Genomic DNA, 11,542 nt, shown 5'->3' with positions numbered 1-11,542 from the left:
CAGGAGGTGTGAGTCTCGGCCTGAGTCGTGGTACTCACGGCGTGTGGAGCGATACCCAGCGATGTGTGAGTCTCAGTCTGAGTCGTGGTACTCACGGGATACCCAGCGGGGTGTGAGTCTCAGTCTGAGTCGTGGTACTCACGGGATACCCAGCGGGGTGTGAGTCTCAGTCTGAGTCGTGGTACTCACGGGATACCCAGCGGGGTGTGAGTCTCAGTCTGAGTCGTGGTACTCACGGGATACCCAGGGTGGTGTGAGTCTCAGTCTGAGTCGTGGTACTCACGGGATACCCAGGGTGGTGTGAGTCTCATCCTGAGTCGTGGTACTCACGGGATACCCAGGGTGGTGTGAGTCTCAGTCTGAGTCGTGGTACTCACGGGATACCCAGGGTGGTGTGAGTCTCAGTCTGAGTCGTGGTACTCACGGGATACCCAGGGTGGTGTGAGTCTCGGTCTGAGTCGTGGTACTCACGGCGTGTGGAGCGATACCCAGCGGTGTGTTGAGTCTCAGTCTGAGTCGTGGTACTCACGGCGTGTGGAGGGATACCCAGGGTGGTGTGAGTCTCAGTCTGAGTCGTGGTACTCACGGGATACCCAGGGTGGTGTGAGTCTCATCCTGAGTCGTGGTACTCACGGGATACCCAGGGTGGTGTGAGTCTCAGTCTGAGTCGTGGTACTCACGGGATACCCAGGGTGGTGTGAGTCTCAGTCTGAGTCGTGGTACTCACGGCGTGAGGAGCGATACCCAGGGTGGTGTGAGTCTCAGTCTGAGTCGTGGTACTCACGGGATACCCAGCGGTGTGTTGAGTCTCATCCTGAGTCGTGGTACTCACGGCGTGTGGAGCGATACCCAGCGGGGTGTGAGTCTCAGTCTGAGTCGTGGTACTCACGGGATACCCAGGGTGGTGTGAGTCTCAGTCTGAGTCGTGGTACTCACGGCGTGTGGAGGGATACCCAGCGGGGTGTGAGTCTCAGTCTGAGTCGTGGTACTCACGGGATACCCAGGGTGGTGTGAGTCTCAGTCTGAGTCGTGGTACTCACGGCGTGTGGAGGGATACCCAGGGTGGTGTGAGTCTCAGTCTGAGTCGTGGTACTCACGGCGTGTGGAGGGATACCCAGCGGGGTGTGAGTCTCAGTCTGAGTCGTGGTACTCACGGGATACCCAGGGTGGTGTGAGTCTCATCCTGAGTCGTGGTACTCACGGGATACCCAGGGTGGTGTGAGTCTCAGTCTGAGTCGTGGTACTCACGGGATACCCAGGGTGGTGTGAGTCTCAGCCTGAGTCGTGGTACTCACGGCGTGTGGAGGGATACCCAGGGTGGTGTGAGTCTCATCCTGAGTCGTGGTACTCACGGCGTGTGGAGGGATACCAAGCGGGATGTGAGTCTCGGCATCGCAAGGTCCGGGGGACGGCTGCAGGAGACGTTCACTCAGTGGTTCCTCCTTCTCCAGCACGTCCAGCGCCAGCTGATACTCCTTGCTGGTGAACTGGCGTGTGTAGTGTGTGTGTGTAGTGTGTGTGTGTGTTGTGTGTGTAGTGTGTGTAGTGTGTGTGTGTTGTGTGTGTAGTGTTGTGTGTGTGTGCGTGTTGTGTGTGTGTGTGCGAGTGTGCGCGTGTTGTGTGCGTGTGTGTGCGTGTTGTGTGTGTGTGTGCGTGTGTGTGCGTGTGTGCGCGTGTTGTGTGTGTTGTGTGTGTTGTGTGTGTGCGTGTGTGTGCGTGTTGTGTGTGTGCGTGTTGTGTGTGTGTGTAGTGTGTGTGTACAGGTGTTTGTGTTGTGTGTGTGTGCGTGTGTGTGCGTGTTGTGTGTGTGTGCGTGTTGTGTGCGTGTGTGTGCGTGTTGTGTGTGTGTTGTGTGTGTGTGCGTGTTGTGTGTGTGTGTGCGAGTGTGCGTGTGTTGTGTGCGTGTGTGTGCGTGTTGTGTGTGTGTGTGTGCGTGTTGTGTGTGTTGTGTGTGTTGTGTGTGTGCGTGTTGTGTGTGTTGTGTGTGTTGTGTGTGTTGTGTGTGTGCGTGTGTGTGCGTGTTGTGTGTGTACAGGTGTGTGCGTGTTGTGTGTGCGTGTTGTGTGTGTGCTTGTTGTGTGTGTACAGGTGTTGTGTGTGTGTGTACAGGTGTTTGTGTGTGTACAGGTGTGTGTGTGTGTACAGGTGTGTGTGTGTACAGGTGTTTGTGTGTGCGTGTTGTGTGTGTGTGTGTACAGGTGTTTGTGTGTGCGGGGAGCGGTGGTGCAACAGTCAACGCTAGGTTGCGTCTTCGAAGCCGCCGACCCGGGTTCGATTCCCGCTCACGGCCACCAATGACAAGAGTAACGGTCATCTGAACCGGTCCGGGGCCTCCCTTAGGTCGACTCAGCCTCAACTGAGTACCTGCTGCGGTGTGTAAAATCATCGCCACTGAGGGAGACAAAGGCGGCCGGGCGTGGTGCTGGCCACAAAAACCCCCCTCGTGTGTCGTTCCGGCCTTCGTAGGTGCTGCTCGCTAACAGCACTTGCCCCTACAGTCTGCTAAGGCTATAGGGGTGATCTTTGTCTTTGTGGGGAGCGGTAGTGTAGCGGGTAGCGCTACGCTGCGCTACGAACCCGGCAACCCGAGTTCGATGCTCGCTCACAGCCAATAACGCCGGTGACGATTATCTGAACCGGTCCTTGGCCTCCCCTAGGTAGACTCAGCCTCAAATGAGTAGCTGGTGTGGCGGTGTGTAGTAAGAATCGCTAGCACTGGGGGAGACAAAGGCGGCCGGGCGTGGTGGTGGTGGTGCTGGGGCCACCCACACCCTCTGTGTGTGTCACTGTGTGTGTGTGTGTCTCTGTGTGTGTGTCACTATGTGTGTGTGTCACTGTGTGTAAGTGTCACTGTGTGTGTGTGTCACTGTGTATGTGTCACTGTGTCCTGCAAAACAACCCCCTACCTCCTCGCAGTGCCGGACGGGCAACTCTGTCGTGGACAGTGCTGTGGGGGGAGGCCAAATTCCGATTGGCTCCTCCCCTCATGGCGTCTGTGTCCACCACAGGGGCTAAACGGCGGCTCTGGACGGGTGCGAGGGGCTGGTAACCCCTCCACCTTCAATAAATTACCACGAAACCACGAGTTAAACTGAAATATGTAACTAATAAGCTTGTGCCGGAGGCCCCGGGGGGACAGGTGTCTATGATGTCTCCTGGCCAAACCCAAATTGGCGGAGCCAGGAGATTGAATCTCTACCCTCGGGGCTCCTCCAGAAACAACGAAAAGCCACCACGGATGGCCACGTGGAATGTTCGAACACTCACTGCGGAGGAGAGGCTGCCACTCCTCTGTCGGGAGCTGGACCGGTACCGCCTGGATCTCTGTGGCATTCAGGACGGTCCGGTGGACCGGTTCTGGCTCCTGCCACCATGAGGGGTGGACAGTCCTCTACTCGGGGCAGCAGACTGCCAAACAACAGGGTGTGGCTCTTCTTTTGAACAAAAGAATGAAGGGGGCGTGGGAGCGTGGCGGTGAGGTGTGGGAAGCTGTAAGCCCCAGGCTACTTTGGGCTCGCCTTCCCATCAACCAGAAGCGAGGAATGGTGGTCGAGGTTATTTATGCTCCCACCGAAGACGAACATCCGTGGAGGGATGCAGGCAAAGCCGATGAGTCAGATGCCTTCTATGACCTCCTGTCACAGGTGCTGGCTAAAGTGGCACCTCGGGATAGAGTCATCATGTTGGGTGACTTCAATGCCCGAGTTTGTCATGATGCTGGCACCTGGTCTGGAGTGATTGGAGGGCATGGGCCAGATCAGCTCAATAACAACAGTAGGAGGCTGCTAGATTTTGTGCAGCCCATGGGTTTGTAATTAACAATACGCTGTTTCAGCATCGGCGCATCCACACAACATCATGGATGCATGCCGGGTCCAAACAAGAACATCTGCTGGACTGCATAGTGACAGACCAGCTTATGTGAGCCCATGTCCTTGACACCAGGACCTACCGTTGGAGCTGATCTGCCCTCTGACCATCGACTAGTCATCTGTAAGATGCGCCTGCCATTCTTCCACTCCGGTGGTGGGTGTACACCCAGGACCCCATTCCAACCTAAGGTGGCCTGGTCTCAGTTATCTAATGAAAGTTGCAAGCGAGAATTTCATCATCGCTTGCGGCTGGGATTGGCATCGTCCCCGACTCCTCCTGATGTCGAGGGTAAATGGGCGAGGTTTAGGACTGACTCATGCAGCTGCAATGGATGCTTTGGGAACGCGGTCCAGACCTCCCCAGAGACCCTGGCTGACAGAGGAGGTGTTCAAGATGGTTGAGAAAAAGCGACAGGCCCACTGTCATCGGCGACAGAATCCAACGTCAGAGAATGAGAGAGAATGAGGAGGCTTACCGCAGCCTTCGCTCGGAGGTTCGGAGAGCCGTGAGGCGCTGCAGGGATGGGTGGTGGTCGCTGGTTGCTGAGGAGATGGAGTCTGCCTCAGTGGCCCGTGATCACAAATCTCTATTTAACTCCATCAAAAAAGTAACCTGCAGCGCCACACCTATTACCATCATTAGGGGAAAAAACGGTGATCCAATCTCCGACCCCCAGGAACAGGTTTGCAGATTTTCTGAGCATTTCTGAGGTCCTCGGGGAGGGAAAATCCCTCAGCCAGGAAAACATCGTGGCACAAAGTGAGAATGACCTTGCTGAGGCTGCGGTGCCTCAAATATTGGAAGAAGTCACCCCCTGTGAGTGGCTGGCTGAGGTGCCATCTGTTGAGGAAGTACTGATGGCGATCTGGAGTCTGAGACCAGGAAAGACAGCGGGCAGAGATGATCTCCCAAGCGAAATGCTGAGGGAGGGTGGCGTTTGTGCACAGACTGCCCTATATGACATCACAACAACAGTCTGGACCACTGGATGGGTTCCGCAGGATTGGAAGGATGCCCTGGTGGTCCCCCTCTTTAAGAAGGGGGACCGCACAGACTGTAACAACTACAGGGGCATCTCACTCCTCAGTGTGCCGGGAAAGGTCCTGGCAAGGATTATTCAACATCGCCTTGCCAGGCACGCTGAGGAGAGGCTTGCGGAGCCCCAATGTGGTTTCAGGAAAGGACGGTCCTGCACAGATGCCATATTTTCTGTCCGTCTGCTACAGCAGAGGTGTAGGGAATTCCAGCAAGACCTACATCTCTGCTTTATTGACCTGGTCAAGGCCTATGCTACCATCAGTAGGCCTGGGCTCTGGGTTGTTCTCCGTGCTTTTGGAGTCCCTGACCCTCTGCTCAAGATCATTAAGGACCTTCATGATGGTGAGCGGGCCCGGGTAAAACTACGTGGCCGGGAGTCAGAGCCATTCCCTGTACACTTTCGGGTGCGACAAGGATGTCCTCTGGCTCCCACATTATTTAACATCTATTTTGACCACGTAGTTCGTGAAGTCTTCAATAGCTGTACCGGAGGAATCTCCATATGGTACAGATATAATGGGAGGCTGATCGATGCCCGGGTGCGGTCAACGGATAGCTCCCTATTGGTCAACCACGTTATGTATGCCGAAGATTTGGTAATAGCCGCTCATTCAGAGGAGTTGGAGATGCTGCTGCTGAGACTGGAGCATGCCACTAAGAGGTGGGGCCTTACCATCAGCCCCACCAAAACTAAGCACCTGCCTGGGTATTTTGTACCATCGGACACTCCACCCCCACAACTCCGAATTGGTGATGGGGCAGTGTGCTTATGACCGGCTCCAGTTTAACAGCAGAGGTCTCACTCCGAATCAGTCGAGCGGCAATATCTTTTCATCGGTTGCATAACGCTGTGTGGAAGCTACCTGGTCTGTCGCTCCACACTAAGCTTCAGGTCTTCTCGGCCACGGTCATTCTCTCCCTTCTCTACGATTGCGAAACGTGCACCCCCCTAATGGAACATCTTCACCGGTTAGAAACATTTAGGCTGGCCTGCCTACGATCCATCCTGGGTTTAAGCAGTCTGGATTGTGTGAGGAGCTCACAAATCCTTGAAAGATCTGGGCACGGTCCCATCGGTGAGCTCCTCCGGCAGGCAAGGCTGCGTTGGCTGGGTCATGTAGCCTGCATGCCCAGCCACCGCATGCCGAAACAGCTTTTGTCCGGCCGGATCAAGGGGGCTATACGGGCGTGGCACGGGCTAGAGAAGAGATGGAGTGATGTGGTACAGGAGGACGTGGAGCTAAGTGGACTTGCCGATGACTGGTACCAGCGGTGTCAAGATCGGCCTCTGTGGAGGAGGCTCGTGAAGGACGCTACTGGGCAGTTGGAGGCAGTCGCCCTCCAATAACAACGGAGGGCGGAGGAGCGACGCTCATAACAACGAGCGGAGCGCCGGGTGACTAACGCACAGCGGGTTGACACAGTAGGGGGCACAGGTGGTGCATCAGCCACTCATCTCAGTCAATCGACCTGTGGCACCTGGGTCTGCCCCGTGACCTCCTGCCAGCGGGCGTTCGACACTTCACGTGGCTTCAAGGTGTACATGGCCTGTGTGTCACTGTGTGTGTCACTGTATGTGTCACTGTGTGTGTGTGTCACTGTGTGTGTGTGTGTCACTGTGTGTGTGTGTCACTGTGTGTGTGTGTCACTGTGTGTGTGTGTGTCACTGTGTGTGTGTGTCACTGTGTGTGTGTGTCACTGTGTGTGTCACAGTGCCGGCAGCCTTCACAGGTAGCGCTGCTGCTACTGCTCGCTAACAGCACTTGCCCATGACAGCCTGTTAGAGTAAAATTTTGATTTAAAGCTTTCGTGACTGCAGTGATTCATATTCTTGGTTCTTTCGGTAAAGTCACCACGTTGAAGGGAAAACAATAAAATAAAAATATATTAAACAATAAAATTCTCACGACGTTTCGACTGCAACACAAGCAGCCATCGTCAGCTGTGAAAACCAACGGCAAGAAACATTTGAAAGAAGTGGCGGTTTGCATTTATTTATTATTTTTAAACGTTAGCACCACGGATAGCGATTTGGAAGTTTATTCAGATGGACGAGTCCATCTATGTTCGGAAGAGAGGAGGGGGGAGACGAAAAATGTTTAATGTATGCTGTCTGAAAGCCACCGTGAGCGTGAACAATCAATCAAGACCCGAAATGGTTTATCAAATCCTTCCAATGATTGCTAAGCCAGAATCCATCTTCTCGGTTGAAACTGTCTCCGTGCTTGTACATGTGGATGGCCTCATGAACGAATCTCTCGTGGTAGCCGGATGGCTTGCAGAGAACCTCCGTCTTGGAGAAAGTCAATGTCGTGCGAGCCCACTGAATTACAACAGTGCTCTGCCACGGCCGAGGTGTTGGTCCTACCGTGTTTCAGGTCTGCTTTGTGTTCACGAATGCGGTCCGAGACATGTCGTTTGGTTTCTCCAAAAAGAGGAGGGGGGGGAGACGAAAAATTAACGTGTGCTGTCTGAAAGCCACCGTGAGCGTGGACAATCAATTAAGACCCGAAATGGTTCATCAAATCCTTCCAATGATTGCTAAGCCGCCAGAATCCATCCGCTAGAGGCTACAAGGGGAAGCTTCGTCTTTGGCAGACGCTCTCCCCGGGGTGAGGGCACGTGGCGTGTGACGCGGGGGGTGTGACGCGGGGGGTGTGACGCGGGGGGTGTGACGCGGGGGGTGTGACGTGGGGTGTGACACGAGGGGTGTGACGCGGGGTGTGCTGTGAACATGCCACTCACGTGACATTTGGCAGCAAGGTAGCGGCAGGCCGGGTGCGTCTGTCAACACAACACAGAAGGCCGCACGCTCCAGTCACTGACAACCAGGGGCTGAGAGGAAGCGCCGTTGACTACGTGCTGTGCGGAAGAGGTTCAACACACGTACACGTTAGTGTGGGTCTCTGTGGGTCTCTATGGTGAGTGAGCGTGCGAGTGAGCGAGCGTGCGAGTGAGTCAGTGAGTGAGCGAGTGAGCGTGCGAGTGAGTCAGTGTGCGAGTGAGGGAGCGAGTGGGTGAGTCAGCGTGCGAGTGAGCGAGCGTGCGAGTGAGTCAGTGAGGGAGTGAGTGAGCGTGCGGGTGAGCGAGCGTGCGAGTGAGTCAGTGAGTGAGCGAGTGAGCGTGCGAGTGAGTCAGTGTGCGAGTGAGGGAGCGAGTGAGTGAGTCAGCGTGCGAGTGAGCGAGCGTGCGAGTGAGTCAGTGAGTTAGCGAGTGAGTGTGCGAGTGAGTCAGCGTGCGAGTGAGTCAGCGAGTGAGTCAGCGTGCGAGTGAGTGAGCGTGCTAGTGAATCAGCGAGTGAGTAAGTCAGCGTGCGAGTGAGTCAGCGTGCGAGTGAGTCAGCGAGTGAGTGAGTCAGCGTGCGAGTGAGTGAGCGTGCTAGTGAATCAGCGAGGGAGCGAGTGAGAGGAAGCGCAGTTGACTACGTGCTGTGCGTACGTAGTCAACACACGTACACGTTAGTGTGGGTCTCTGTGGGTCTCTATGGCGAGTGAGCGTGCGAGCGAGTGAGCGAGCGTGCGAGTGAGTGAGTGAGGGAGTGAGTGAGCGTGCGAGTGAGTCAGTGAGGGAGCGTGCGAGTGAGTGAGCGAGTGAGCGTGCGAGTGAGTCAGTGTGCGAGTGAGGGAGCGAGTGAGTGAGTCAGCGTGCGAGTGAGCGAGCGTGCGAGTGAGTCAGTGAGTGAGCGAGTGAGTGTGCGAGTGAGTCAGCGTGCGAGTGAGTGAGCGTGTTAGTGAATCAGCGAGGGAGCGAGTGAGAGGAAGCACAGTTGACTACGTGCTGTGCGTACATAGTCAACACACGTACACGTTAGTGTGGGTCCCTGTGGGTCTCTATGGCGAGTCAGCGTGCGAGTGAGTGAGTCAGCGAGGGAGTGAGTGAGTGAGCGAGTGAGTCAGCGTGCGAGTGAGCGAGCATGCGAGTGAGTGAGTGTGCGAGTGAGTGAGTGTGCAAGTGAGCGAGCAAGGGAGTGAGTGAGCGTGCGAGGGAGTGAGCGTGCGAGTGAGTTAGCGAGTGAGTCAGCGAGCGAGCGAGTGAGTCAGCGTGCGAGTGAGTGAGCGTGCAAGCGAACGAGTGAGTGAGTGGAGTGAGTGAGTGAGTGAGTGAGTCAGTCAGTCAGTCAGTGAATCAGCGAGTGAGCGTGCGAGTGAGTGAACGAGCGTGCGAGGGAGTGAGCGTGCGAGTGAGTCAGTGAATGAGTCAGTGAGTGAGTGAGTGAGTCAGCGAGTGTGCGAGCGAGTGAGCGTGCGAGTCAGCGAGTGAGTCAGCGAGTGAGTGAGTGAGCGTGCGAGTGAGTGAGCGTGCGAGTGAGTGAGCGTGCGAGTGAGTGAGTCAGTGAGTGAGTGAGCGTGCGAGTGAGTGAGCGTGCGAGTGAGTGTGCGAGTGAATCAGTGAGTGAGTGAGCGTGCGAGTCAGCGAGTGAGTGAGCGTGCGTGCGAGTGAGTGTGCGAGTGAGTGAGCGTGCGAGTGAGTGAGTGAGTGAGTCAGTGAGTGAATCAGCGAGCGTGCTAGTGAGTCAGCGCGTGAGCGAGTGAGTGAGTCAGTGAGTGAGTGAGTGAGTCAGTGAGTGAGTGAGTGAGTGTGCGAGTGAGTGAGCGTGCGAGTGAGTGAGTGAGTCAGTGAGTGAATCAGCGAGCGTGCTAGTGAGTCAGCGCGTGAGCGAGTGAGTGAGTCAGTGAGTGAGTCAGTGAGTGAGTGAGTCAGCGAGTGTGCGAGCGAGTGAGCGTGCGAGTCAGCGAGTGAGTCAGCGAGTGAGTGAGCGTGCGAGTGAGTGAGCGTGCGAGTGAGTGCGCGTGCGAGTGAGTGAGTCAGTGAGTGAGTGAGCGTGCGAGTGAGTGAGCGTGCGAGTGAGTGAGCGTGCGAGTGAATCAGTGAGTGAGTGAGCGTGCGAGTCAGCGAGTGAGTGAGCGTGCGTGCGAGTGAGTGTGCGAGTGAGTGAGCATGCGAGTGAGTGAGTGAGTGAGTCAGTGAGTGAATCAGCGAGCGTGCTAGTGAGTCAGCGCGTGAGCGAGTGAGTGAGTCAGTGAGTGAGTGAGTGAGTCAGTGAGTGAGTGAGTGAGTTAGCGAGTGAGTGAGTGAGTGAGCGAGTGAGTGAGTGAGTGAGTCAGCGAGTGAGTGAGTCAGCGAGTGAGTGAGTGAGTGAGCGAGTGAGTGAGTCAGCGAGTGAGTGAGCGTGCGAGTGAGTGAGTGAGTCAGTGAGTGAGCGAGTGAGTGAGTGAGCGAGCGAGTGAGTGAGCGAGCGAGTGAGTGAGTGAGTGAGCGAGCGAGTGAGTGAGCGAGCGAGCGAGTGAGTGAGCGAGTGAGCGAGTGAGTGAGGGTCTAGCGGCGCTCACCTTGTCGAGCTTGCGGCTACGGATGGTGTGAGAGGCACGGTGGTGCTGTCCGGTGAGGCACAGGCACTGAGCCAGCCAGTACACGTCCTGCACCGCCTCTGTGGGGACACACGCGGAGACACGGGGACACACGCGGAGACACACACGGGGAGACACAGGGAGACACGTGGAGAGACAGAGACACACACGTGGAGACACGCGGAGACACACACGTGGAGACACGCGGAGACACACACGTGGAGACACACACGTGGAGAGACAGAGACACACACGTGGAGACACGCGGAGACACACGTGGAGACACACACGTGGAGACGCACACGTGGAGAGACAGAGACGCACACGGGGAGACACACACGGAGACACACGTGGAGACACACACAGAGAGACACAGAGAGACACACACGTGGAGACACGCGGAGACACACACGTGGAGACACGCGGAGACACACACGTGGAGACACGCGGAGACACGCGGAGACACACACGTGGAGACACACGGAGACACACACGTGGAGACACACGGAGACACACACGTGGAGACACGCGGAGACACACAAGTGGAGACACGCGGAGACACACACGTGGAGACACACACGTGGAGAGACAGAGACACACACGTGGAGACACGCGGAGACACACACGGGGAGACACACACGGAGACACACGTGGAGACACACGGAGAGACACAGGGAGACACGTGGAGACACGCGGAGACACACACGGAGACACACGTGGAGACACACACGGAGAGACACAGAGAGACACACACGTGGAGACACGTGGAGACACACACGGAGAGACACACGTGGAGAGACAGAGACACACACGTGGAGACACACACGTGGAGACACGTGGAGACACACACGTGGAGACACACACAGAGAGACACAGGGAGACACGTGGAGAGACAAAGACACACACGTGGAGACACACACGTGGAGACACACACGTGGAGACACGCAGAGACACGTGGAGAGACAGAGACACACACGTGGAGACACGTGGAGACACACACGTGGAGACGCACACAGAGAGACACAGGGAGACACGTGGAGAGACAAAGACACACACGTGGAGACATACACGGAGAGACACGTGGAGACACACGCAGAGACACGTGGATACACACACGGAGAGACACGTGGAGACACAAGGAGAGACAGAGACACACACGTGGAGACACACACGGAGACACGTGGAGACACACACGTGGAGACACGTGGAGAGACAGAGACACACATGTGGAGACACAAGGAGAGACACACATGTGGAGACACAAGGAGAGACACGTGGAGACA

At 56.2% G+C, this 11,542-nt stretch overlaps 1 protein-coding gene across 3 annotated transcripts in view; it reads right to left on the bottom strand.

Annotated features, from left to right (window-relative positions):
* The window catches only part of CDC16 (cell division cycle 16), an 82,123-nt gene that overhangs the window by 48,380 nt on the left and 22,201 nt on the right, over window positions 1–11,542 (bottom strand). For all 3 annotated transcript variants that reach the window (XR_012931604.1, XM_076058372.1, XM_076058373.1), the window contains exons 3-5: window positions 10,242–10,339; window positions 7,657–7,695; window positions 1,353–1,487 (exon numbers count right to left, since the gene is read on the bottom strand). Coding sequence is in view for 2 of the 3 variants with exons in the window: in XM_076058372.1 (XP_075914487.1) it covers window positions 1,353–1,487; window positions 7,657–7,695; window positions 10,242–10,339 (272 nt within the window). In the remaining variant the exon portion in view is untranslated. The remainder of the gene's footprint in view (window positions 1–1,352; window positions 1,488–7,656; window positions 7,696–10,241; window positions 10,340–11,542) is intronic.

The sequence above is a fragment of the Petromyzon marinus genome, assembly GCF_048934315.1.
Source record: "Petromyzon marinus isolate PM22_M1 ecotype Great Lakes invasive population chromosome 70 unlocalized genomic scaffold, UKy_Petmar_22M1.pri1.0 chr70_unloc.4, whole genome shotgun sequence".
NCBI classification, from domain to species: Eukaryota; Metazoa; Chordata; class Hyperoartia; order Petromyzontiformes; family Petromyzontidae; genus Petromyzon; species Petromyzon marinus.
This window is presented reverse-complemented; position numbering and strand designations above follow the sequence as displayed.